General features: G+C 37.1%; 1 protein-coding gene and 1 pseudogene across 9 annotated transcripts in view; both read right to left on the minus strand.

Moving 5' to 3' along the window:
• The window catches only part of PIK3C3 (phosphatidylinositol 3-kinase catalytic subunit type 3), a 161,681-nt gene that overhangs the window by 55,848 nt on the left and 78,457 nt on the right, over positions 1-27,376 (minus strand). For 6 of the 8 annotated variants that reach the window (XR_014251495.1, XM_082416000.1, XM_082416001.1 and 3 more), the window contains exons 11-16: positions 20,997-21,151; positions 19,306-19,441; positions 14,472-14,539; positions 8,420-8,525; positions 6,809-6,925; positions 1,358-1,489 (exon numbers count right to left, since the gene is read on the minus strand). Coding sequence is in view for 7 of the 8 variants with exons in the window: in XM_082416000.1 (XP_082272126.1) it covers positions 1,358-1,489; positions 6,809-6,925; positions 8,420-8,525; positions 14,472-14,539; positions 19,306-19,441; positions 20,997-21,151 (714 nt within the window). In the remaining variant the exon portion in view is untranslated. The remainder of the gene's footprint in view (positions 1-1,357; positions 1,490-6,808; positions 6,926-8,419; positions 8,526-14,471; positions 14,540-19,305; positions 19,442-20,996; positions 21,152-27,376) is intronic. The other 2 variants (XM_082416003.1, XM_082416002.1) reach the window with 1 other exon arrangement.
• Positions 14,551-19,298, minus strand: LOC309639204 (integrin beta-1-binding protein 1 pseudogene; annotated as a pseudogene). Its single transcript has one exon. The product of its transcript is annotated as an integrin beta-1-binding protein 1 pseudogene (transcript).

The raw sequence follows: 27,376 nt of genomic DNA on the forward strand, positions 1-27,376 counted from the left end.
TCCATCACGTTCATTGGACTCTTAAAGGCATTCATGACTCAAAAATGGTTAAGAATTATAATGCTAGAGTTATGTGGTAAACGCCCTAGAACCATTAATTGTAAACTGCAATTCAGAATTTTTAAGAATGTCCACATACTTAATAAGGGCTGGAAGAAAAAAATCAGGACTGAATATTAGGATTAAAATGATGTCCCATGATATTTTATTGACCATCTACTTTGTGTATATAAGACATAATTATAAAATTATATTATTAAGGGAAAAATGGATCCAGAATACACTAAACAATAATGATAGATTCTTATGCTCCACTCTTACAACTCCTGCTTTTTGTCTTAGATATTCTTTTTCATCCTGTTTGCAAAAAAATGATAAAACTCCTTTTTTGATTCACTGGTTTTGATTAGTCCTAAGGGAATGAGAATTATTAGAAGCAGGTCTTATTTGGGAGTTCTAGCATGAACTAAGAAATACTTGCATTTTCTCTCCTGTACCAGCATTTTTCAAATTTCAGGATATAATTCAATAATGAGTTTTAAAACCAATTAAATAGGTTGCAAACAACATTTAAAAATTAATGCAACAGAATAGTTTTTAAAAGAATAGAAACTATTAGAGTCCGTAATATGCAGTAAGGTTAAGTACTGCTTTATGAAACTAACGTTGCAGTTGTGTGAGCTGGGCTGCCATGGGCTGCCTTTAAACACACCCTTAAAAAAATCAGCTATTTTTTACTGTAATCACACCCCTCTTCATATACCCAAGTTGTTGATCTATGAGCCCTTTCTTATCTGATACAAAGTAATATCCCAATGCAACTTATGCCCTTCTACCCTTAGAATCAGAAGACCTAAAACATCATGCCTCAGAGAGACCTTTCAACATGATGCCCAGCAGATAATGATGCTTCTTCACAAGTAATGATGCTCAGCCCTTTGGCCTGCTTAGAGAAGGCAGCTGCTACCAGTTCTTTCTAACTATCCAGGTGGTGGCCAGCCAAAAGAAAGTCTGGCATGCTATTAAGGACTAAAGAGAATTACTACACTTGAAAATACAAGAAAAAATTTAAGTCATAGGTTAACTGGAACTCATATCTAACCACAGGAACTTATAATGTCTAAGTTTGCAATTTAACTTTTACTTTTTTAAAAAAAAAAGCTTACATGAGAAAAAGCAGGTGATTAATAAATAGCTCAAAAATTAAAGATTAAAAAAATCCAGAGATATAAAAATATTTTATACATTCCACATAAAAATGTCTATTGATAATACAAAAAGATCTTAAAACAAAACACACTGATAAATAAAAGGTATCTTTTTTCAAAGGTAGTGTCTGAAGATCCACCACGGTTACCTTAAATAATGTAGCTGTTTCTGGGATTATTCCTCTAATTTTCACCTGGGGTTCTAAAGGCAATGGGATAAGTTCCACATCTGACAAGTTCATCTTTTCGTTGTCTCCAAGCAATGCCTGTAGTCTCTCATTCTAGGAGAACAAGTTAGAAAGTACTAATGAGGTTAAAATGGAAAAGGGGTTTTTAAAGCATATGGTAAAGACATAAAGACTGATTCTATTAACTTTAAAATATTTGCAAAGCACCATAAAAGTATATGCGAAGTAATACAACATAAAGGAGAGAGTATGTGTCAGAGACAAGCACTTATAATCCACCTGACAAAAGCAGCAGCATGCTTTAAAAGGAGCAATCCCTTGACCTATGAAAAGCTGGACTTTCATAAGGTTAGGGAATATGTTTCTCTTGCTGCAACTGAGAATCAGGAGTATACTCAAGCTGGACTTTAAGGTGCAATTTCTATTTTCAAAGGATCTGTGAAATCACAAGGAGAATCTAATTTCATGTGAAGCTTAATTCCTCATGACCAAATATTAAGCAAGAATTTCATTAGCTGCTCCACTGCATGTTTTGGGTTTAGAAAGTAAACTCAATTTACTTGGAGGAACTTGGACCCTACCTTTTACTGTTCATTGACTCTGTCTGATCGAACTTTTCCCAAGATATCACCATTTATTTATTTTCTTTAGCTCACATGCATACTGCATTGAGCCAAGATTTCAGAAATTGAGAAATTCAAGCCATGATGAAACAGCTTTGTCATTTAGCAGCGTCTATAGTGTTTAAACCAAGCCCATCTATTCAATTTCAAAATAACAATCTATTTCCTTTGAAAGCTGTGAGAGTATTGCATTCTTTAAACAGGTGAGCTTGTTCTTAAAGGGAGAAAACTTGACCTAATACACTGGGCTTCTTCCTATTTCTCAAACATGTCACACATGCTCCCATATCAGGGCCTTTGTGCTTGCAGCTCTTCTGGCTGGAATAGTCTTCTCTAGATATTCAGAGGCTTGCTCCCCTACTTGCTTCAGGTTTCTGTCCAAATGTCAACTCTCAGTGAGGCCTTCCTGACCATTCCATTGAGAAGTGAAAAGCTGCCTTAATACTCGAACCCAGCACTTCCTATTCCCCTTTCCAGCTTTTTCTCCAAAGCACGTGATGCTATCTAGCATAAAATATATTTTACTTATTTTGTTAACTTTCTCCTCCAACAGGAATGTAAGGTCCTTACATTCTAAACGTAGGGATTTTTATATTCACCTCTGCATCCTCAGAACCTAGAGAAGTGCTTGGCACACAGTAGGCATGTGATACATTTTTATAGAATAAATATTATAACATAAAGAATCACAAAGTGTAAAGAGACTACTTAACATTCAAAATGAAAGCTTTAATTGTTTTTTTAAAAGTGTGGAATCAATGCATTTTTATTAGAACTCAAATATCTACATTCAAAAACCTCAATCAAGAGAATTTTTCCTAAATGAGATCAGCAAAAGAAAGAAGGTGGCAACAATATTATTATTTGTTCTACCATCGGACACCTAACTCTTGGATCCCCTGGCCACACATTTAACACCGTTGCACTCACCAAGGCAAGTCTCTCCCAACTTCGTTATGAGGGATGGAAAAGTACTATTACATATGATTGCAAATTATTAGCTGTAGTCATTTCATTATTCCTAGTAATAACACAAATAATGGTGGTAGAGAGTCATCTTGGCATTTCACTAAAACCCGAGGGCTTGTTTCTAGTAAAACTAAGTAAATAAAACTATGTTTGTCTATTATCACATCATGAAAAAATGTCTGAAAAGATTTTTAGCCAGTGTTGACACTATATTTGGGACTGTCTGACTTAAAATATAGGCAAAACAATATGTGTTTTGCAATATGTGGCAAAAACAACATTTATTTTTGGGGATTGTAAGTGCTGTCTCCAGTAGGGAGTCATCTTCCAGAACAGCGAAAACTGAGGTGTATCCAGAGGCTCATGTGTGGCGAACAAAAGAGTATGTCACATAAGAACAAACTGCGGTTTAAATACATGCCCCAAACTGACAGTCACAAGAACAGGCATTCTTTCTGCTGGTGAGCACTGGGATCACACGGCTGCTCACCAGGGCACCTCTGGGGAGAAGGGCTCCTGGAGGAACAGCAGTAGGAATTTAGTTATTTAACCAGGATTTGTGATTCTTCTCAAAAACAAAGAAAATGCCAACTCAATAAACATGTGTTTCTCTTCAGCTTATTTTCTCCTCCCTAACCTTGTTAACATTATTCCTTACACACATCTCTGCCAGACCTGATCCCCTGCCTTTAAATTCCTGACTCAATTTTTCACCTTTTAGTCTCTCTGCTTTCCTCTCACAATTCTGAAGAACAGTAAAATGTGTTGTGGTGTTTTACAAAGGTCACTAAGAAAGATTTTCCAGTTATGAGATTAGGTAAAGAGAAGATATCAGATGAATCCTTCATATCATTTGGGCAAAAGATCAGGAAAAATAACATCTGAAGAAGAGATGCTCATCTATTATCATCAAGTAGAAACCTCACCCCGTTGAGAGCAAAATCAATGTACTGGCCATGAGAACACATTGCCAGTTACTATCACTAGTTCTGCAACCTTGGGCGAGTTACTCTGGACCTTCTTTTTCTCAGAAAAATTCTAGTCTAAATAATCTCTAGAGGTTCTTTCCATGTCAAATAAATTGTATTCTAAGATACTAAGATTCTAAAATGAGAGCCAGAAAAGCACTGTAGATAAAAATATGGACTCAGAATGTCTGGGTACAAATCCTAACTTCAACACTTACTACCTGAGGACATCTGGCAAATTACTTAACCTTCTACTACCTACTTTTCCTTACAATTGGGATAATAATAGTACCTAACTTATAGGGTTGTTGTGTGGATAAAATCAATGTATATAAACTCATAAAATAGGGTCCTATACATAATCTGTACTTCTAACCACTCCTATTACTATAACAGGCCTACTTCATTTAATTGCACTTCACTTTAGTGCACTATGCAGATATTGCATTTTTTACAAATTGAAGGTCTATTGCAACCCTGTGTCAAGCAAGACTATTGGTGCCAATTTTCCAACAGCACTTGCTCACCTTGTGTCTCTACGTCACATTTTGGTAATTTTCACAATATTTCAAACTTTCTCACTATTATTATACTTGTTATGATGATCTGTGATCAGTGATCTTTGATTTTACTATTGTAATTGATTTGGGGCATCATGGACCAAGCCCATATAAAATGGAGAACCTAATCGATAAGATGTTACGTGTGTTTTGACTGCTCCATTGACCAGCTGTTCTCCCTCTCTCTTCTTCCCCTATTCCCTGAGACACAGTGTTGAAATTAGGACAATTTACAACCCTACAATGGCTTCTATGTGTTTAAGTGAAAGGAAGAGTCACATGTCTCTCACTTTAAATCAAAACCTAGAAATAATTAAGCTAGTGAGGAAGGCATGTTGAAAGCCTAGACAGGCCAAAAGCTAGGCCTCTTATGCCAAACAGCCAAATTGTGAATGCAAGGGAAAAATTCTTGAAGGAAATTAAACTACTATGAACACATGGATGATAAGAAAGCAGAACGGCCTTATTGCTGATCTGGAGACAGTTTTAGTGGTCTGGATAGAAATCAAACTGGCCACAACATTCCCTTAAGCCAAAGCCTAAACCAGAGCAAGCCCTAACTCTCTTCAATTCTATGAAGGCTGAAAGAGGTGAGAAAGCTGCAGAAGAAAAGTTTGAAGCTAGCAGAGCTTGGTTCATGAGGTTTAAGGAAAGAAGCCATCTCTATAGCATCAAAGTGCAAGGTGAAGCAGCAAGTGCTGACGTAGAAGCTGCAGCAAGTTATCCAAAAGATCTAGCTAAGATAATTAACAAAAGTGGTAGATGACACAGCCTTATATTGGAAGAAGATGCCATCTAGGACTTTCACAGCTAGAGAGAAGAAGTCAATGACTGGCTTCAAGGCTTCAAAGGACAGGCTGACTCTCTGGTCAGGGGCTAATGCAGCTGGCAACTTGAAGTTTAAGCCAATGCTTACTTACCATTCCAAAAATCCTAAGGCCCTTAAGAATTATGCTAAATCGACTGCCTGCTCTATAAATGAAGAACAAAGCCTGGATAATAGCACATCTGTTTACAATATGGTTTACTGAATATTTTAAGCCCACTGTTGATATCTACTGGTCAGAAAAAAAAAGATTCCTTTCAAAATATGACTGCTCATTGACAATGCACCTGGTCACTCAAGAGTTCTGGTGAAGATGTACAGTGAGTTAATGTTTTTTATGCCTGCTAACATAATATCCATTCTGCAGCCCATGGATCAAAGTCTGATTTTGACTTTCAAGTCTCAGTACTTAAAAAATACTATCATAAGGCTGTGAGTGTTGGTGATTCCTCTGAGGGCTCCGGACAAAGTAAATTGGCGATGTTCTGGAAAGGATTCACCATTCTAGATGCCATCAAGGATAACTGTGACTCACAGGAAGAGGTCAAAATATCAACATTAACAGGAGTTTGGAAGAAGTTGATTCCAACTCTTAGGATGACTTTGGGAGGTTCAAGACTTCTGTGGAAGAAGTAACTAGCAAGACAGCTAGACTTAGAAGGGGAGCCTGAAAATATGACTGAACTGCTGCAAACTCGTGATGAAACTAACAGATGAGAAGTTGCTTCTTAGGGATGAGCAAAGAAAGTAGTTTCTTGAGATGGAATCTACTCCTGGTGAAGATGCTATGAATATTGGTGAAATGACAAACAGAGGATTTAGAATATTCCATAAAGTTTGTTAATAAAGCAGTGGCAGGTTTTGAGAGAACTAACTCCAATTTTGAAAGAAGTTCTACTGTGGGTAAAAATGCTGTCAATGAGCGCTGCATGCTACAGTGAAAACAAATTGTTAGTGAAAGGAAGAGTCAACTGATGTGGCAAAGCTTAATTATCTTCATTGTTGTCTTCTTCTACAAAATTGCCCCAGCCACTCCAACCTTCAGCAACCGCCACCCTGATCAGTTAGCAGCCACATCCTCGAGGCAAGGCCTTCCATCAGCAAAAAGATGATGATTCTCTGAAGGCTCAGATGATGGCTAACATTTTTTAGCAATATTTTTAATTAAGGTATATACATTGCTTTCTTTAGGCATAATGCCATTGCACACTTAACAGACTACAGTATAGTCTATACTATACAGTATAGTGTAGACCTAACTTTTATATGCACTGGGAAACCAAAAAATTCGTGTGACTCACTTTATGGTGATATTTGCTGTACTGCAGTGGTCTGGCACACAACCCGCAACATCTCCGAGGTATGCCCGTAAAATATATCAACCAAAGAGACAGTACCAAAACTCAGTATTTTATGATACCAAGACATTATTAGTCATAAACAGAAAGCAAAGCCCAAAGGTTTACCTTTTTCTTACGATTTCCACTTTCACGTTGAACTGCCTTCATTAGGTGCACCAGCCGATCTACAAAGGTCTGCTGTGCAGCCAGCAAAGAACGCATAACTCTGACAGACTTATCACCCTGAAGGGATTCAAAGGAAAGAAAAATTAATTCTATGTAGCATAATGATTAGGGTTTCTTCAAGAGCATGGGTGACCTTTATTCTTTTAATAGCCACAAACTTCAACACAAAGTAGTATTGAAAAAAATTAATTATCTTTATTCAGAGATAATGATAAACCTGTTATCTTAGTTAAACACCACCAACTCTTCCACAATTGAAAATTATCTGAATCTTCAGCGAATACTGGTCTAACAAAAACTGCACTTTTTTTTCCCACACGCAACCATGTGACACGATAGAATTCATTCACCCAAAATGTATTCGCTCACCAGTTCAATAAGTATCTGGAAGCCTATAATTTCTTCAAAAATGTGCTGGGCATACAGCAGAAACAATACTATCCTCAAGGAAATAAATATATACTTAAAAAAAAAAGTTCTCAAAGAGCAATATAATATGCTTGCTTAGTAAAACAGAAGCCATAAAAACTAAATGCTATAAAGTCTCATGTAGTAATTCTCAGTTCATAAAATATTATAAAATAACATTTTCTCATTTAATCTCTCCAATTACATTGATAAAGGCAGCTTGGCAATTGTCATCCTTATTTCGAAGATGGAAATTTATGCTCCAAGAGACTGAAATTTCCTCACAGGATGACAAAGGTTATAAGTGACAGAACTGAGATTAGAAGAGAGGACCAACTGCTTATCTGCTAGTCAGTTAGATATAAAGAATCTCTGGCCTCTGAGAACTATACAAAAGTTTAGTCTCAAAGAGTTCAATAAGATGTGACTTACGTTTTTAAGAAAATTTAAATGAAACATGAAACAGTAGATAAAGATGCTCTGAAGTAAAATATTACATTTCTACAGCAAGTCACAGTTAATGTCGTGACAGTTTTCTTTTCATTGCCCGTGCACCTTCTGCTGGCTGAACTGTGACACTGCCTTAACAATCACAAGAATACCAGGCGAAAAATGGCTTACATACCTCTAGAAACTATAAAAGCAAAAATATAAGTTATATAGAAAGTATCTGTAATATGACCATTACCAGATTTATATAAATATACCTAGTCTTAACAATAAAAATAGAAAACAGAGAGTGCAATAAAAAAGCAAAGCTTTGGGGTTTTTTGTTCCAGGTATAGGTTTATTTTATTAAATCAGGAGTCAACAAACTTACTATAAAGGGCCAAGGATTAACTACTTTAGGTCCTGCTGACTATAGAGTTTCCATACCAGATATTTATCTCCTATTGGAGTGCAAAAGTGATCACAAACAATATGAAAACAAATGAGCATGACTATGTCCCAATAAAATTTTACTTATGAACACTGAAATGTGAATTTCACATAATTTTCATGTGTCACAAAGTATTATTCTTTTTGTGATTTTTCCAACTATTTAAAAATAAAAATCCTTAGCTCATAGGGCATACCAAAACAGGCAATAGGCCAGATATGTCCCATGCACCGTGTCTGCCAACCCCTACATTAAACGGTTACCTTCAACAATGCTTGGCTGAACCGTCTCATCACATTCAAGTACATCTCGTGGGTCTTTGGATCTCTCTGCTGAGTATCTTGATCTTCACATTCCACTATCACATACCTTAAAAATGTAAAGTCATTCATGTAAATGTGAAATGAAACTCAGAATCATTTTGTAAACACTTATGCCTTTCCATTAAAACAGATCAATTCACATTTGCAAAAATAATTAATGGGAGTAATGAAACACATTCTATCATCACTCTTTTTAAAGCTGAAAATTCAGGAACAACATATATAACCTTCTATAAAGGTAAATTAATAACAGAATGCCTTAATGTGTACAATATCCTAGATTTTCTAAAAATTTTGGCATCAAAATGAGCATTTTCTCCTAATGCTTTATGAGGTACACAGAGCAGTAACATCTTCAGAAATTATATAAGCTCACAAATCTACCAAGTAACTCATGAACAAAAATATTTTCAAAATATATGTAATACTTTTGGTATTACATAAGGCTCTCTTATTCCGGAAAAAAAAAAAAAAAAAAAAAACAACACTGAAGCTTCTCTCATTAACATACCTCTGAAAGATAAATAAAAATCTTAATTTTTCCTTTCATATCCAATTTCCCCATTTCTCAAAATTCCATATATAATCTTCAATTTTTCCATCACAGAATTGTGGTTTTAGAGAGTTAAAAAAATTTTAAATATAAATATAGTCTTAAACCTAAACTGCTTATATAATTCATATAATCATATAAATAATGACCTGGATTAGATTTTAGAGGTTGTCTAATCCAGTGTTTCCAACTGTTCTGATTGGAACAAGCCACACTAACAAATACATTTTAGATCACAACTCGTTACACACAGCCCATGTGTGCACACAGATGCATAAAACTGAAAAAATTTCACAAAGCAATACTCTGTGAACAATATGTTAATATTTGTTACTCTGTTCTACTTCACTTTTCTTTAAATAACAAATGCTAGACTGTGAGCCTTAAAATTGATTTCAATGGATAATCACGTGCAGTTTGAAACTTGCTTATTTTATCAATAGCGAAACTTAGAGGTGGCTGTATCTTGCCCATGGTGGCACAATTAGTTGACTGAAGAGCTGAAATCAGAACCCTGGACTCTGGGGTCCTCGGCTAGAATTCTTTCTACTAAGCTTACTCTCACAGTTTGACCTTTAAAAACCACATGAAACTTTTCAACTTCCTTAACTGACAGTATTTCACAAATCTCAAATCACAGGGCTTACTATTTTCCTTTATACTATTTCTGGAAAGAAAATAGTTAACCATCTAGAAGGTAAACTTCATGAGAGCAGAGAGCTTACCTGTCCATCTTGATACCCTCAGCACTTCCATGCCTGGTTCATAATACTCAATATATTATTGTTGAATGAATGACCCCAATCTCATGGACTTAACAAGTATCTCAATGTTGATAATTATCAAATATGAATATATATCCCTTTTCCCACATCTAAGGCCTAACTTTGCATGTCATTAGGTGCTCTGCTTTTATATTCAACTACCCTAATTTTCAAGCAGCAGATCCCCTTTTCAAGACACTGCTTGTCATTTTTAACCGAAGATGTGTAAAACTGAAGTTATCACACTAAATGAGTTATTTTTCTATCTCAATTGAAGGCATTATCAATATTTCAGCCATTTGGGCTACAGTTTGAATCACGTGAGGTTGTAACCAAACCAGAGAACACAGGCTCTACCTAAAAGTATAACTGGCACTCTGTGTTTAATTTGTGGTCTGTGCATCTAGAGCCAAACCTAGGTCACATTCCCTCACTTCAAACACCTATATTCAATTAGTCACTAGGCCCTGTTGATTTTTTCCTTTAAAATGCTTCTTGTAGTTGTGCTGTACTACTAGCAAGCCCTGTCTGGAATCAACCAGCAGATACCTCTTACCTAGCTTCTCTAACTCTAAAAACAAACCCCTTATTGATCAATACAATCATCCAAATTTTTCTTCTTTAAACTACCTTCATGTCCCACCTATATTAACAAAAACATCAATGGTTCCCGCTTTTCTACTATTTTAAAACAGTTTCTGTGGCCATAAGCTTCTGGTTCAAACTTCCACCATCTCCAATTCATGCATTCACACTCCAATCAGCTCGACTCCCCACCATCCCCACTTTGTGCTTTCGTTCATGTTGCGGTACTGTCCAGAAACACCTTCCCACCTCCACCTTTCCTTATTCTACCCACCCTTCAAATACAGGTGACACTCCGTCTCTTCCAGGAAGTCTTTGCAAACCCTAACAACTTCTTTCTCCTCTGACTTCCTAAAACAGGCACAGCCTCTCATACAACTTGTGCTGATAATGTTACCTTGCTCCTCACTGTTTCACACATTTACTCCTAGCTCCCTTCAGAGGTTATAAAGAAACCGATGCCAGATTCTGTATCTTAAAAATCTTTAGTAGCCCTTGACATACACAATATAGTCTTACACAAAGAAATGTTTTAAAGGTTGATAAAATTTAAGAGCCTTCTCCCACTGACTTCCCAGGTGATCTGGAAGTCCTCAGAGTTGTATAACCTAACAATAGAATTTTCTGTAAAGTGGTATGAGGAAATAAACCCTGACACTATATCTACCTTATGTTCCCAACGAGAGTTCTAAACTAAATATTCAAGAAAGCATTTTTGAATCTTGAAACTGTCAATACAGATTCAAACCCAGTCCATACTCTCTAACCCTTTGAAGTCCTTGACTATCCCCATCATCTTAGTATATTCATTGTGTTTTCCTGTGTTTACATGGCAACTCCTTTCTAAAGGAGCAATACAGATGACCACAATATACAGGCTCCACTGCTTTGTTCAGGTCCCTTTGACTGTCAAGTAAACACAATGGCTGCAGCTACGTGATAAAGGTCACATAGCAAACACCTCTCAAAATCATTCAACCCAAAGTTCTTATGCAAAGGAAAAGTCCATCCAAAATAAAAATGACAGTGTCATCTCCAAAATGAAGGACAAATTTAGATCAAGACTAGAAGACCTAGATTTGAGTCACTTCTGAATTCTCTGTTCACAGCAGTAAGGAAACTCTACAAAGCACTCTCAGGTACTTCCTTGAAACCTGTCATCTTCAAGTAGAAATGTAGACAAAATTGCCTGGGTACCCATTGTATGATGACATCAGTGGGCTACCTATTTCTTGGCAATTTCATTTTGTGAGGTAAATAACCTTTATTACTTTGAAAGGTCTTAAAAGTTATAGAAAAACATGTCAAGGCAGCCAAAGTTTACTTTCAATTTCAACATACTGGAATAGCTATAAAAATAAAAAACTGCAACGATTTATAGATCCTGATGCCCAACACTTTACAGACTGGAGACTATAACTCCCCTCTGAGGTTTAAAATGTTGACACTATTCATTTTAAAAGGATTGTCTGTACTACTGTAGGCCTCTAAGGATTCAACTATAGCAGGAATCCTGTTTAAATCAATGGAAAGGGAACAAATGAACAAGGAAATTCAAAATGTTCAAAAGGAAATAGCACAATCAATTAAAATTTATATTTTAATATATTTGTTATAATAGAGTAAGCTTAGACTGAGAGGCATATAAATTGTTACATGTGATTAATATTTTTATACTATTCTGTCCAGGTTCAAAGGAATAGAATGATTATTTTAAGTCAATTATTTGGAATTATTTCCCATATTTTCACCCTACAATCACAAAAGTGGTGTGTACCAAAGTCAGAAGTCCACATCAATAGCTTTTCCTTCCCCATGAGTGTTTCTGAATATGTAATATGCAGACTATAAATATGGGAAAAACAATGACTCCTCAGAGAATGAATAGACATAGCACATGCTATTGCATCAGTGAATCAGAGACATAGTGGGAAAACACAAATCAAATCTAAGTTTGATAGAATGCTTATAAGACTGGGAGCTAGGACTGTACTTTGTTTATTATCTATGGAGAAAACAAAGTGCTCTTTCTGAACAGAAACTGTCGCCTCATTGGAAACTGCTCATCTAATAGGTTTCCTACTGTTCAGCTGCTTTCAGGATGGTTTGAAAACTCTTCCTACTTAAAATAAGATATCAAAGATCCTATCGCAACTAATTTCAAATTTTACAATGAAATCTGGTCTATACTCAAATTCAAAGAATACATAATTTTAATCACCACATAATCAGTATACATACATATAGCTCTTATAATAGTGACTACTCTGGACTATAAATTCTGAGCCAGAGTAAACTTTCCATGAATATCACAAGGAAATAAAAAATATCTATAAAGGAATTCTTAGTAAATGATTTTTAAAATATATAAAACCTTAATTTTAAATACCTAAGAAGCTTAAAAGTCCTTACTCAAAACCTTGGCACTGTGCTCCACACATTTTTTTTTAATTTCCATTGAATTATTTACCTAGATTTTTATGAGGAAATATTTTTCCATAACACCAGTGAATAGACATACACTTAAGAATTCAGATTAGAATATGGAGAACATTAGGAAGCAAGAGGTTACATTAAAAGGAAATAGTACCTATCTGGTAATACAATGATTTCTAAGCAAACTTTTCAAAGTAAAAATGGTGATTAACAACTAGCCAAAACATTTTGTGGATGTATTTTCAAGGACATACTGAAAGTTACGGTGAGGGAAACGTGGTTTATGAATATTATATTAAACTCTAAAGTAAAAGCAAGGAACTATTTTTCCTCCCACTACTAAGGTCAACAGGAGAAAAAAAAATTACAGGTACCAAAGGGGGGAAAAAATGACTGATTTAGTTAAGATTGCTGAAAGCGGTTTTTCTTCAATGAAAAGAGAACCGTGAAGGCTGAAACTAAAGAAATATTTGTTATGTAAGTAATGAACACCCACGTTTATTAAAGAGCCTTTGATTTATTTATCTATTTATTGGCTACAAGGGCAGTATCCAGATAAGATTATGTTTGGAGAGTGGGAAAATGAAGTTAATGATTTGACCTACAGGACAGTTCTCCAACTCAGTCTAAAACACGGGAAAGCAAAACGCCTCACTATTCTTCAAAAACAATTACCTTTCAGAATGGACATCTATTAATTTGTACTGTTTAAGTTAACCGCAGTAAACTGAGCAGTAAGATTAGATCAGAGATCATTTCTACAGTTAAAAAAAGTATCAAGTTTGTCAGGAAGTTTAAAAAAATGTTCTCTCAAATGTACAGAAAGCTTCAGGTAGAGCTTACCCAACTGGCTCTGCCCTTTGTTTGCTCTATAAAACTAGTTAAGGCTCTCTTGTCTAGTGTTTAATCCTAGTGCTTTCTTTAATTGAACCAAAATATTTCTCATTGTGGCTTAAGCTACTTGTTCTTTACACTTTAGAATTCTATGACAGATAAAGGGAGCCATGCTTCACATTAATTGTGTCTCAGTAAATCAGCTTTTCTATGCCTCAGTTCCTCTCTTTCTTTCATGTAACTCACTCAGGAAACCTGCTCTCATGTAAAATAGAGATACTTACACTTGCCCTATTTAACTTCACAGAACAAATGAGAAAAGGTCACTGAAAATACTCTGTAAATGGCAAAATGTGAGATAAATGATCTAATCCTAGTTCAGGTTTTACCAAGTTCAGCTACATCATGCCTCTGCCTCAGTTTTCTCATGTATAAGTAACTTCAAATTCTAATTTTCTGGTCTTGCATGATTCCAGTGTTTTAGTAAATAATGTGAAAATACACACTCCTGAAGGACAGTGAAGTATCATACTTACACTACTTAAATAGCATAAAAGGCAAGCAGACATCAAACTGAAAAAAACGATTATCTTACCCAGTTTTATCTTAGATCCTGGAAAGTTAGTGAAAGGAAGAGAAACTGTGGTGCTAATAAGCATTTCCATTAGCACAGTTGTAAAGAAATACAGCTAGATATAAATACTGCATAGGCTTTTGATGATTGCTCATACATTATTTTAAACTGCCTTTTTGTTTACAGTATGGAAGAAAATAGTCTTGAACAGTGATGAGAAAATAAACAAAAAATTATTTCACATACCAGTATAAATAATTAGCCAGTGTTGAGTTTTTGCAGGCTCTTGATATCAAGAAGGTACATAGATCTTGCTGAAAGAATTAAAAGAAATGTATATATATTATATTACCATCTGCTATTAACAAGGGGGAAATAAGAGAGTCTACATTTGCCTATCGGTTTTCATCTACATATCTATGTCACAGATCAGATTTTCATGCATCCATCTATCCCTCCATCCCACCATCCAGTATTTATTCTAAACCAGGTGATATGTGAGAGGCTAAGGACGCCATGGTTTGCAGAGTTCCTTGCCCTACTGGAAGCTTAACATTTGGTGGAGGAGAGAAGCATTAAAGGAAGTCACAGAAATAGTTTCGATTGGGAGGTCAGAAGGCAGCAATGAGGATGTGATATTTAGGCAAGACCAAAATGACGATATGTACAAAGGCCCTGAACCTAACTGTTCAAGGAACTTTTAAAAGGCTCAATGTAGCTGAAATATAGTGAACACTAAAGTAAAGGAGGCTGAAAAGGTAGGTAAAAGCCAAATTGTGGGCTTCCATGGTGGTGCAGTGGTTGAGAATCTGCCTGCTAATGCAGGGGACACGGGTTCGAGCCCTGGTCTGGGAAGATCCCACATGCCGCTGAGCAACTAGGCCCGTGAGCCACAATTACTGAGCCTGCACGTCTGGAGCCTGTTCGCTGCAACAAGAGAGGCCGCGATAGTGAGAGGCCCGCGCACCACGATGAAGAGTGGCCCCCGCTTGCCGCAACTAGAGAAAGCCCTCGCACAGAAACGAAGACCCAACACAGCCAAAAATAAATAAATAAATAAATAAAATTAAAAAAAAAAAAAGCCAAATTGTGAAGACCTTTAAGGTCACACTACTGAGTAAGGATTTTATTTTATTTTTTTGGCTACATTGGGTCTTAGTTGCGGCACGTGGGATCTTCGTTGAGGCATGTGGGATCTTTCATTGTGGTGCACGGGCTCTTCACTGCAGCGTGCGGGCTTCTCTCTAGTTGAGGCACGTGGGTTTTCTCTTCTCTAGTTGTGGCACGCAGGCTCCACGGTGCATGGGCTCTGTAGCTGTGGTGTGTGGGTTCCAGAGTGCACGGGCTCTGTAGTTTGCAGCACACAGGCTCTCTAGTTGAGGTGCGTTAGCTCAGTAGTTGTGACGCCCAGGCTTAGTTGCCCCGCGGCATGTGGGATCTTAGTTCCCTGACCAGGGATGGAACCCGCATCCCCTGCACTGGAAGGCGGATTCTTTACCACTGGACCACCAGGGAAGTCCCTTTTTTTTTTAAAAAAAAAAAAAAAAGACACATTTTAACAGAAAAACAAATGATTGATATTTTATACACTGCATTTTCTTCAGAAAATCTAGAGCAAAGGATTTCTCATATTTCTATCATAGTTCAACACCACAGACTGAAAACAGAACTATTGAGAAAACAGCTGAACTTGCACATGAAGTCTACCTTCCCCTTATTGCAGAATTCAAGGTTTCTCAGATGACAATACAGAGTCAAACACAGTGGATAAAACTTTGCAGATTGCCTGTGCTTGTTCCAGGCTGCTGCACTGGTAAACCCACAGGCTGTATTCTTCGTTGCTGGCATCTGTGGTCTTCAGAGCCAATAAGCTTTTTCCTGTCCCCAGACCATCATCATAACAGACCCTCCAGATGATAAAATACAGAGTGTGCCGATACAAAACGTCTTACTGATCTGATGTGGATACTTTTATACCATACTTAGAAACAACCATAATAAATTCTTCCTCCAGAGGAACAAAAGACAACTTTCCATCTTGCTGGGTGACATCTATATAATTTATCAGGTCTAGTTGCCCTTCAAGACTTTTCCCCTCAGAGAGCTTCAGTTTCTCAATGGCACCAACATACTTTATTCGAAATTCTGCACAGGTATCTGAATGACTGTTGCTTTGTACTGAGCTCTGGGTGGAATCAATATCAAGGCTTGTCACAGTGCTGGATCGAGAAAGCCCTCCAAGGTTGGAATCTACAGACTTGCTCTTAGTACTGATTTCACTATTCTGGGAGCTGCTACTGCTCTGTCGCTTTCTGTCTTTCCGGAACATCTTCCACCATAGCTTGATCCAGAGGCGCCCCCTACAGAATCGAACACTATTTTATCGTCTTCAAAGGTTCCACAGACAGCAGTCTGCACAGATAGCTTCCTTTCATTCCGACATGGTCAATTCTTGTCAGAAAAACAAGGTACCTCACCGCCGTCTGCGATCAGGGTCAGACACCCATTGCCAGGGCAGCCAGAGCCGCGGCAGCGACCCCCATTCTGGATTTTATTTTCAAAGCAATCCCTACTCAACAAAAGATCTAAAGCAGGAGAGTGAGATGATCTGATTTACATTTTCTGAAAATGACTCTATTTCCTCTGAATAGTACAGACCTGAGATCAGTCAGGATGCTATTACAGTAGTCTAGAAGAGTAAACGGTGAGAGTGGAGATAGAGTGAAGTAACAGATTATTAAAATATTCTGGAAGTATAATTAATAGAACTTGCTGATGGAGAGGAAGTAGGAAGGAAAAAAAGAATTGACAGTAACTCCCAAATTTATGGATTTAGCAAATGGGTTGATTTGTTACATCACAGATGGAAATTCCAAGTGAGAAACAGGCAAGAGTGTGTGGGGGAGAGAGATGTATTTTGAAACACCAAGTTTGAAATGCCTGTCAGATATACAATAGAGATCATATTTGGATATATGAATCTAAAACTTAGATGAGAGAAATGTGCTAGAAATATAAATTTGAGTTTATCACTACAGCCTAGGGCAAGAGTATAAATTGAGAAAAGAAGAGGACCCTGAGGAACAATAAAGTGCCATGCAGCAGAGAAAGTGCTGACAAAGGAAACCAAGAAGGAACAGCCAGAGAGGTGAAGAGGAAAACAAGGGATGTATGGTATCATCCAAACCATGAAAAGAGTTAGTTTTTCAAGAAGGGAGTCATTTATTTTGCCGAATAATGCTGGGAGGAACTTAAAGTATGCACAACCACAAACACTGAAGTCATTTACTACTTTAGCAAAGTAGGTTTTAATATAATGATAGTACCTAGTGGCTTCTATTTGTTTCCATTAAGTATGAGGCAGAACTGTGATCTAGAGACTGGGAAGCAGGGCATGAAGAACAGAGGAGAAAAGGTATGAAAGAGTCACTGTAGAGCAGGGAGAGCAACCACCTAGAGAAATGTAAGAAGGCAGTGTTGAGTGCCCACCTGATGTCTGTAGTCATGAATTTATAGTGATACCAACATGCTAGGTTATGTGATTTCTTTAGCAATATTCAGGCATAGAGAAATTATGTTAATTAATTAGGCTTATCAAGGGTTGAGATTGTGCCAAGGAAACTAAAAGTACTAATAAAGGAATGACTAAAATGATGAGCCATGGGATAAAGGCTATACTCAGAGGAAAGCAAACATTGAAGGGTGCTGATAAAGAAAAGGGTAGAGATCAATGGATTAGACATTTCAGTGAGGTTGGGGTACTTAAAAAGTACCCCTTGTTCCTTCTGCTTAAAGTGTTCTTCCTCCAGATCACCACATGGTTGTTCCCTCACCTGCTTCATCTTTAGAAAAGATGTTACTTTTCCAAGGAGGCCTTCCCTGACCAATCTTTTCAAAATCACAACTGCCTAACCCCACCCCAACATTCTCTGTCAGCCTTTTCTGATTTATTTTTCTCCATGGAAAACAGATATCATTATCTCTTCTACTGTATATAAATATTATTGACTATCATCAGCCCAAACACTAGAATGTATTCCATGAAGATAAAGATTTTGACTGTTTTCTTCTCTGCTGCATCATCCCTAGCATATAGAATAGTTTCTGGTACATAGTAAGAACTCAAAAAATACGTGTGAATGAACTGATTACTGAACCAATAAATCAGTCCCTTAGTTTTGAAAGGGCAAAATAATTAAACTGGAGGTGAATGGTTCCTCAAAGGGCTCCCCTAAGGATTCTATGATCCTGTAATTTAAAATTCCTTTTTCAGTATTTTCTAATACATCAAGAGGTAGGCAGACAAGCAAACTCTGGTTAACAGTTAATACTGAAAACAAACGTCACTCAGTTATCAACATTAACTCCTAAAATTTTCCTAGAAGCAATAATATATACATTTAAAAAAAAAATCAAACTTCTTTCTAATATCAAGCATGTATTATTTATTTTCAACATCAGGGGCGTGAAATATTCTTCTCAAATTAGAAGTCTTCGGGAGAAAAATCAACAATACATACTAGATTAACTTCTGCAAATGCACTCCCAAATATAATTTTCAGAGTAGCACTAGCCAAAAAGACCTGTTGTACCTCAAAAATTACTCTGCTTAGCTAAAAGAACTTAATTTTTCTGTATAAGCTAAAAACAGCAGCTTAGTGTATTTCCCCTAGTATCAAAGTCATACATTTCTACAATGTAATCACAAACACCAACAATTACAGTAATGTTCATAAATGTGTTAACAATAAATATTCTGAGTTTCCTTAAAAAAATATTTAAGCCCAGTTTATTTTCACATTGCATTTGAATCCACTTATATGTCCAAAGCACCAATAAAATGCCTTGAACTGAAGATGGCACTTTTTGATGGGAGGAAAAGTTATAAACATGCATCATAAACCAGGTTATTTAATAAAGTTGTAATATTTAGTTTATTAATCAAAATCAATGTTTTCAAGACGAACATTATCTTTATGATAGATAATAAGTGATGATAATGTTCTTTAGACGAACATTAAACATTATGTTTATCTTGTAGGATCTCTCCTATAGGAAACTTGAAAAACTTTGTACTCACTTCCAGATTTTCACCATCTGAACTTTCTTTTGTTTTAGATGCAGGAGGAGGGGAAGACACTGGAGGAAGAGGGCTGGTTATAATTTGGGAGCTGAAAAAATAATAGGAGATACCACTGATATGTAAAATATTCTTTCTGTAAGAGAAGACACACATTTTTAGCATAGTTCACCTCAATTGTGTCTGGTTAAAGCACTACTTCCTAAAGTGTGTTCTGTGCAGCACTAGAGTCACATTATGTTCTGGAAAAAGAGGCTGCATAGTCAAAGAATATGGGTAATAGCCTCTTTGAGATATATGTGCAAGTTTGCATGTATTAAAGTTTCTGATAAATACTATAGTTTTTTTTTTTTTAAAGTACATTTTACTTTAAGCCAGTATCTTCCAAACATATTTGGCCACAAGACAACCCCTACCTTTTTTAACCTTTTTAGAAAACATACATATTAGTGACCAGCAGACCATAATTTGGGAAATACTGGGTTATAGTTTACAACCTATCATGAAATTTTAAATAAACTTCCAATAAGACGTTCTAGGGGGCATAAGTAAGATGAAGTTAAATAAGCATCACTAGAGACTGAAGGCCTTCAATGTACAGTGGAAGAAAATGTAAGGGGTCTCTTCTCATAAAAACAGAAAAACACAAAGCAGCCTACATAAGAAAAAATGTTTTTTTCCTGTTTCTCAGTTCTCCTGCAAATGAAAAACAGAAGATAAAAACAGCATTATCATTAAGAAAAATTCAGAAATATAACCTTGAACTCACCTGATAATCGAAATAATTGTACTAATTCAGATAATCTGAATTCTAGACCTCCTTCTGTCATTGACAAATCTCATGACCTTCACAAAACAACTTTGTATCACTTAGCCTCAGATTTCTTACCCAAATGTTCCTATTTATCTCAAATTTTAAGATTTTATGAAAAGCAAATGGCAAAGTAGAAAGAACAAGGGCTATGGAGTCAACTCTACCTAATTTGCAAAATAAAAAACTGGGCAATTTACTTAACTTCTCCTTAAGTCCTTCATATCTAAATTAGGTATATGAATACCTACCTCAGAGGATTACTAATAACAGGTTTAATATATGTGGACCATCTCTTGGTGTCTGCTACAGAGGTGGGAGTTCTTAATTGTTATTACTGTTAATAGCTTACTTTCAATTCAACTAACAGGTTGTTTTAACTACTGAAGAGGTGAAAAACAGTCAATAAAAAATACAACTTTACAAAAAAATATTTGAGTCCACTAACTTGCCTCGTCTTTCTTTTTTTTTTTTTTTTTGCATGAATAGCAATAATATCTGACACCAAGCACCATGTGTCAGACACTTTTTAAATGCTTTATGTATTAACTCATTTAATCTTTCATCCTTAAAGGTTACTATTGCTATATCCCCGTTTTAAGGTGAGAAACTGGGGCCACACAGAGAATATTTAATTTACACAAGTTTACACAGCTAGTAAGTGGCAGAGTCAAGATTTTAACAACGGAATTCTGACTCCATAGCTTGCAAAACACTGTCCTGTAATATAGTGGTTTGTGTTCTGTGAGTGCACATGCCATATTCATTGGTAAAACTTCCAACTTAGGGTTTGGTACATCTGGGGAAAAAGAAAAGAAGACAATTTGAAAAGGTGGAAAACTATCAGATTTGAAAATAATTCCTCCCTGGACATCCATACCTATCTATTTCTGCAGAATTTATTCCAGAATTCGACACACTCTCTGACACTGAACCCTGACTATCCTTCTTGGTGGGTTCTAATCCATTCTTTATGTCATCAAAATTTTCATATTTGAGAGCTTGGACCAGCTGTAATAGGTACATCAACAAATCCTGGAAAACAAACAAAAAATAAGCTAATATTAGAAAAAATGCAATATGATTATAGACAAGTTACGTCTAATTATTCCTAAATATCAAGCTAACAATTTACTTTTATCTACCACTTATCAGCCGTGTTACCTTGGGCAGATCACTAGGTTTCTTAACCTGTTGGTGCCTCACTGGGTCCTCACCTTTAAATTGGCCATATTCATATAAACCTTAGAGATTGAGTTGTGAGGATTAAATCAATTAATAGAAAAAAGTCACAGAATAGTGCCTGGCACAGAGTAAGTGACCAGTAAATGTCTTGTTTAAAATGGTATCCCACTGACATGTACACACTGCAATATTTAAAATAGATAACCAACAAGGACCCACTGTATAGCACAGGGAACTCTGCTCAATATTCTGTAATAACCTAAACGGAAAAAGAACTTGAAAAAGAAAAGATACATGTATATGTATAACTGAATCACTTTGCTGTACACCTGAAACTAACACAACATTGTTAATCAAATATGCTCCAATGTAAAATAAAAAATTAAAAAAAAATAGTATCTCAAAATCAAGGCGAAAAATGAAAACAAAGAAAAAAGGTTGAGATGGTTCATATAAAACTGAGAAATTAACAAAGGTTCCTTTTTTTTCAGCAATAGATCAGATAACAGCATTTTAGGTCTAAGATTACATAAGAAATTCCAAATTTTCAAGTTTTTGAAGAGTTTCTGTTTCATAATTTTTCTGGTTGGGATTTTTTAAAATATCACATTTTTTTTTTTTTTAAAGAGAATTTGGAGTATAAAGAGTTCAGAGTTTAGAGAATTTGGGTTGCTTCTTAAATGGAAAATACAAAGAAACAGACATTTTAACACTCTTGTTTAAGTTAAATGTTTACTTTCCTGCCAACTACCAATAATGGCTTGAAGAAAACAAATTTCTAAACCTAAATTTCTCATTCTTCTCCTGACAATCGAGATAATTTGGACTAAAAAAGCGTCAACAAAGTAGTTTTTACCTTTCTGAGTTTTCCCTTAACGTAAAAAGACTCTAGGTTTAACCTTCAGAATGGAAATATTTCCTTTCTTACTCTATAAATGTAGTTCTTAGCCCTTCCCAATGACTACTAAGAAAACTCCCAAAATTTTGCTTTTAAAAATAATTACAGAGGGGAGGGGGCAAGATGGCGGAAGAGTAAGACGCGGAGATCAACTTCCTTCCCACAGATACATTAGAAATACATCAACACGTGGAACTGCTCCTACAGAACACCCACTGAACGCTGGCAGAAGACGTCAGACCTCCCAAAAGGCAAGAAACTCGTCACGTACTTGGGTAGGGCAAAAGAAAAAAGAAATAACAGAGACAAAAGAATAGGGACAGGACCTGCACCAGTGGGAGGGAGCTGTGAAGGAGGAAAGGTTTCCACACATTAGGAAGCCCCTTCACATGTAGAGACTGCGGGGGGCAGAGGGGGGAAGCTTCGGAGCCACGGAGGAGAGCGCAGCCACAGGGGTGCGGAGGGCAAAGCGAAGAGATTCCCACACAGAGGCTGGGCAACGAGCAGCACTCACCAGCCCAAGAGGCTTGTCTCCTCACCCACCGGGGTGGGCGGGGGCTGGGAGCTGAGGCTCGGGCTTTGGTCAGATTGCAGGGAGAGGACTGGGGTTGGCTGCGTGAACACAGCCTGAAGGGGTTACCACACCACAGCTAGCTGGGAGGGAGTCTGGGAAAAAGTCTGCAGCTGCCGAAGAGGCAAGAGACTTTTTCTTGCCTCTTCGTTTCACGGTGCGCGAGAAGAAGGGATTCAGAGCGCCACCTAAACAAGCTCCAGAGACAGGCGCGAGCCGCGGCTATCAGCGTGGACCCCAGAGACGGGCATGAGACGCTAAGGCTGCTGCTGCCACCACCAAGAAGCCTGTGTGCGAGCACAGGTCACTATCCACACCGCCCCTCATGGGAGCCTATGCAGCCCGCCACGGCCAGGCTCCCGTGATCCGGGGACAACTTCCCTGGGAGAACGCATGGTGCGCCGCAGGTTGCTGCAACGTTACGCCAAGGCCGCCGCAGGCACGCCCCACATCCGAACCCTTCCCTCCCCCATGCCTGAGTGAGCCAGAGCCCCCGAAGCAGCTGCTCCTTTAACCCCCTCCTGTGTGAACGAAGAACAGACGCCCTAAGGTGACCTACACGCAGAGGCTGGTCCAAATCCAAAGCTGAACACCGGGAGCTGTACGAACAAAGAGCAGAAAGGGAAATTTCTCCCAGCAGCCTCAGAAGCAGCGGATTAAAGCTCCACAAACAACTTGATGTACCTGCATCTGTGGAATACCTAAATAGACAACGAATCATCCCAAATTCAGGAGGTGGACTTTGGGAGCAGGATATATTAATTTTTCCCCCTTTCCTTTTTTTGTGAGTGTATATGTGTATGCTTCTGGGTGAGATTTTGTCTGTATAGCTTTGCTTTCTTCACCAATTGTCCTAGGGTTCGGTCCGTTCGTTTTTTGTTTTTTTTTTTTTTTTTTACTTAAAATTTTTTTTTTCTTAATAAATGTTTTCTTAATAATTTTTCCTTATTTTGTTTTTAAAAATTAAAAAAAGTTTTCCTTAATAAGTTTTTTCATATTTTTCATTAAAAATTTTTTTTTTCTTAATAATTTTTTTCTTATTTTTTATTATAATATCTTTATTTTATTTTATTTTATTTTATTTTATTTTATTTTATCCTCTTTCTTTCTTTCTATTTTTTCTCCCTTTTGTTCTGAGCCGTGTGGATGAAAGGCTCTTGGTGCTCCAGCCAGGCATCAGGGCTGTGCCTCTGAGGTGGGAGAGCCAACTTCAGGACACTGGTCCACAAGAGACCTCCCAGCTCCACGTAACACCAAACGGCGAAAATCTCTCAGAGATCTCCATCTCAACATCAAGACCCAGCTTCACTCAACAACCAGCAAGCTACAGTGCTGGACACCCTATGCCAAACAACTAGCAAGACAGGAACACAGCCCCATCCATTATCAGAGAGGCTGCCTAAAATCATAATAAGGCCACAGACACCCTAAAACACACCACCAGACGTGGACGTGCCCATCAGAAAGACAAGATCCAGCCTCATCCACCAGAACACAGGCACTAGTCCCCTCCACCAGGAAGGCTACACAACCCACTGAACCAACCTTAGCCACTGGGGACAGATACCAAAAACAACGGGAACTACGAACCTGCAGCCTGTGAAAAGGAGACCCCAAACACAGTAAGAAAAGCAAAATGAGAAGACAGAAAAACACACAGCAGATGAAGGAGCAGGGTCAAAACACACCAGACCTAACAAATGAAGAGGAAATAGGCAGTCTACGTGAAAAAGAATTCAGAATAATGATAGTAAGGATGATCCAAAATCTTGGAAATAGAATAGACAAAATGGAAGAAACATTTAACAAGGATGTAGAAGAACTAAAGAGGAACCAAGCAATGATGAAAAACACAATAAATGAAATTAAAAATACTCTAGACGGGATCAATAGCAGAATAACTGAGGCAGAAGAATGGATAAGTGACCTGGAAGATAAAATGGTGGAAATAACTACTGCAGAGCAGAATAAAGAAAAAAGAATGAAAAGAACTGAGGACAGTCTCAGAGACCTCTGGGACAACTTTAAACGCACCAACATTCGAATTATAGGGGTCCCAGAAGAAGAAGAGAAAAAGAAAGGGACTGAGAAAATATTTGAAGAGATTATAGTTGAAAACTTCCCTAATATGGGAAAGGAAATAGTTAATCAAGTCCTGGAAGCACAGAGAGTCCCATACAGGATAAATCCAAGGAGAAACACGCCAAGACACATATTAATCACACTATCAAAAATTAAATAAAAAGAAAACATATTAAAAGCAGCAAGGGAAAAACAACAAATAACACACAAGGGAATCCCCATAAGGTTAACAGCTGATCTTTCAGCAGAAACTCTGCAAGCCAGAAGGGAGTGGCAGGACATATTTAAAGTGATGAAGGAGAAAAACCTACAACCAAGATTACTCTACCCAGCAAGGATCTCATTCAGATTTGATGGAGAAAGTAAAACCTTTACAGACAAGCAAAAGCTGAGAGAGTTCAGCACCACCAAACCAGCTTTACAACAAATGCTAAGGGAACTTTTCTAGGCAAGAAACACAAGAGAAGGAAAACACCTACAATAACAAACCCAAAACATTTAAGAAAATGGGAATAGGAACATACATATCGATAATTACCTTAAATGTAAATGGATTAAATGCTCCCACCAAAAGACACAGACTGGCTGAATGGATACAAAAACAAGACCCATATATATGCTGTCTACAAGAGACCCACTTCAGACCTAGGGACACATACAGACTGAAAGCGAGGGGATGCAAAAAGATATTCCAAGCAAATGGAAATAAAAAGAAAGCTGGAGAAGCAATTCTCATATCAGACAAAGTAGATTTTAAAATAAAGACAATTACAAGAGACAAAGAAGGACACTATATAATGATCAAGGGATCGACCCAAGAGGAAGGTATAACAATTGTAAATATTTATGCACCCAACATAGGAGCACCTCAATACATAAGGCAAATACTAACAGCCATAAAAGGGGAAATTGACAGTAACACAATCATAGTAGGGAACTTTAACACCCCACTTTCACCAATGGACAGATCATCCAACATGAAAATAAATAAGGAAACACAAGCTTTAAATGACACATTAAACAAGATGGACTCAATTGATATTTATAGGACATTCCACCCAAAAACAACAGAATACACATTTTTCTCAAGTGCTCATGGAACATTCTCCAAGATAGATCATATCTTGGGTCACAAATCAAGCCTCGGTAAATTGAAGCAAATTGAAATCGTATCAAGTATCTTTCCCGACCACAACGCTATGAGACTAGATATAAATTACAGGAAAAGATCTGTAAAAAATACAAACACATAGAGGCTACACAATACACTACTTAATAACGAAGTGATCACTGAAGAAATAAAAGGGGAAATCAAAAAATACCTAGAAACAAATGACAATGGAGACACAACGACCCAAAACATATGGGATGCAGCAAAAGCAGTTCTAAGAGGGAAGTTTATAGCAATACAAGCCTACATCAGGAAACAGGAAACATCACGGAAAAACAACCTAACCTTGCACCTAAAGCAATTAGAGAAAGAAGAGCAAAAAAACCCCAAAGCTAGCAGAAGGAAAGAAATCATAAAGATCAGATCAGAAATAAATGAAAAAGAAATGAAGGAAACAATAGCAAAGATCAATGAAACTAAAAGCTGGTTCTTTGAGAAGATAAACAAAATTGATAAACCATTAGCCAGACTCATCAAGAGAAAAAGGGAGAAGACTCGAATCAATAGAATTGGAAATGAAAAAGGAGACGTAACCACTGACACTGCAGAAATACAAACGATCATGAGAGATTACTGCAAGCAACTCTATGCCAATAAAATGGACAACCTGGAAGAAATGGACAGATTCTTAGAAATGCACAACCTGCCAAGACTGAACCAGGAAGAAATAGAAAATATGAACAGACCAATCACAAGCACTGAAATTGAAACTGTGATTAAAAATCTTCCAACAAACAAAAGCCCAGGACCAGATGGCTTCACAGGCGAATTGTATCAAACATTTAGAGAAGAGCTAACACCTATCCTTCTCAAACTCTTCCAAAATATTGCAGAGGGAGGAACACTCCCCAACTCATTCTACGAGGCCACCATCATCCTGACACCAAAACCAGACAAATATGTCACAAAGAAAGAAAACTACAGGCCAATATCACTGATGAACATAGATGCAAAAATCCTCAACAAAATACTAGCAAACAGAATCCAACAGCACATTAAAAGGATCATACACAATGATCAAATGGGGTTTATGCCAGGAATGCAAGGATTCTTCAATATATGCAAATCAATCAACGTGATACATCATATTAACAAATTGAAGGAGAAAAACAGTATGATCATCTCAATTGATGCAGAGAAAGCTTTCGACAAAATTCAACACCCATTTATGATAAAAGCCCTGCAGAAAGTAGGCATAGAGGGAACGTTCCTCAACATAATAAAGGCCATATATGACCAACCCACAGCCAGCATTGTTCTCAATGGTGAAAAACTGAAACCATTTCCACTAAGATCAGGAACAAGACAAGGTTGCCCACTCTCACCACTATTATTCAACATAGTTTTGGAAGT

Source organism: Balaenoptera physalus (genome assembly GCF_965194825.1).
Source record: "Balaenoptera physalus genome assembly, chromosome: 12".
Lineage (NCBI taxonomy): Eukaryota > Metazoa > Chordata > Mammalia > Artiodactyla > Balaenopteridae > Balaenoptera > Balaenoptera physalus.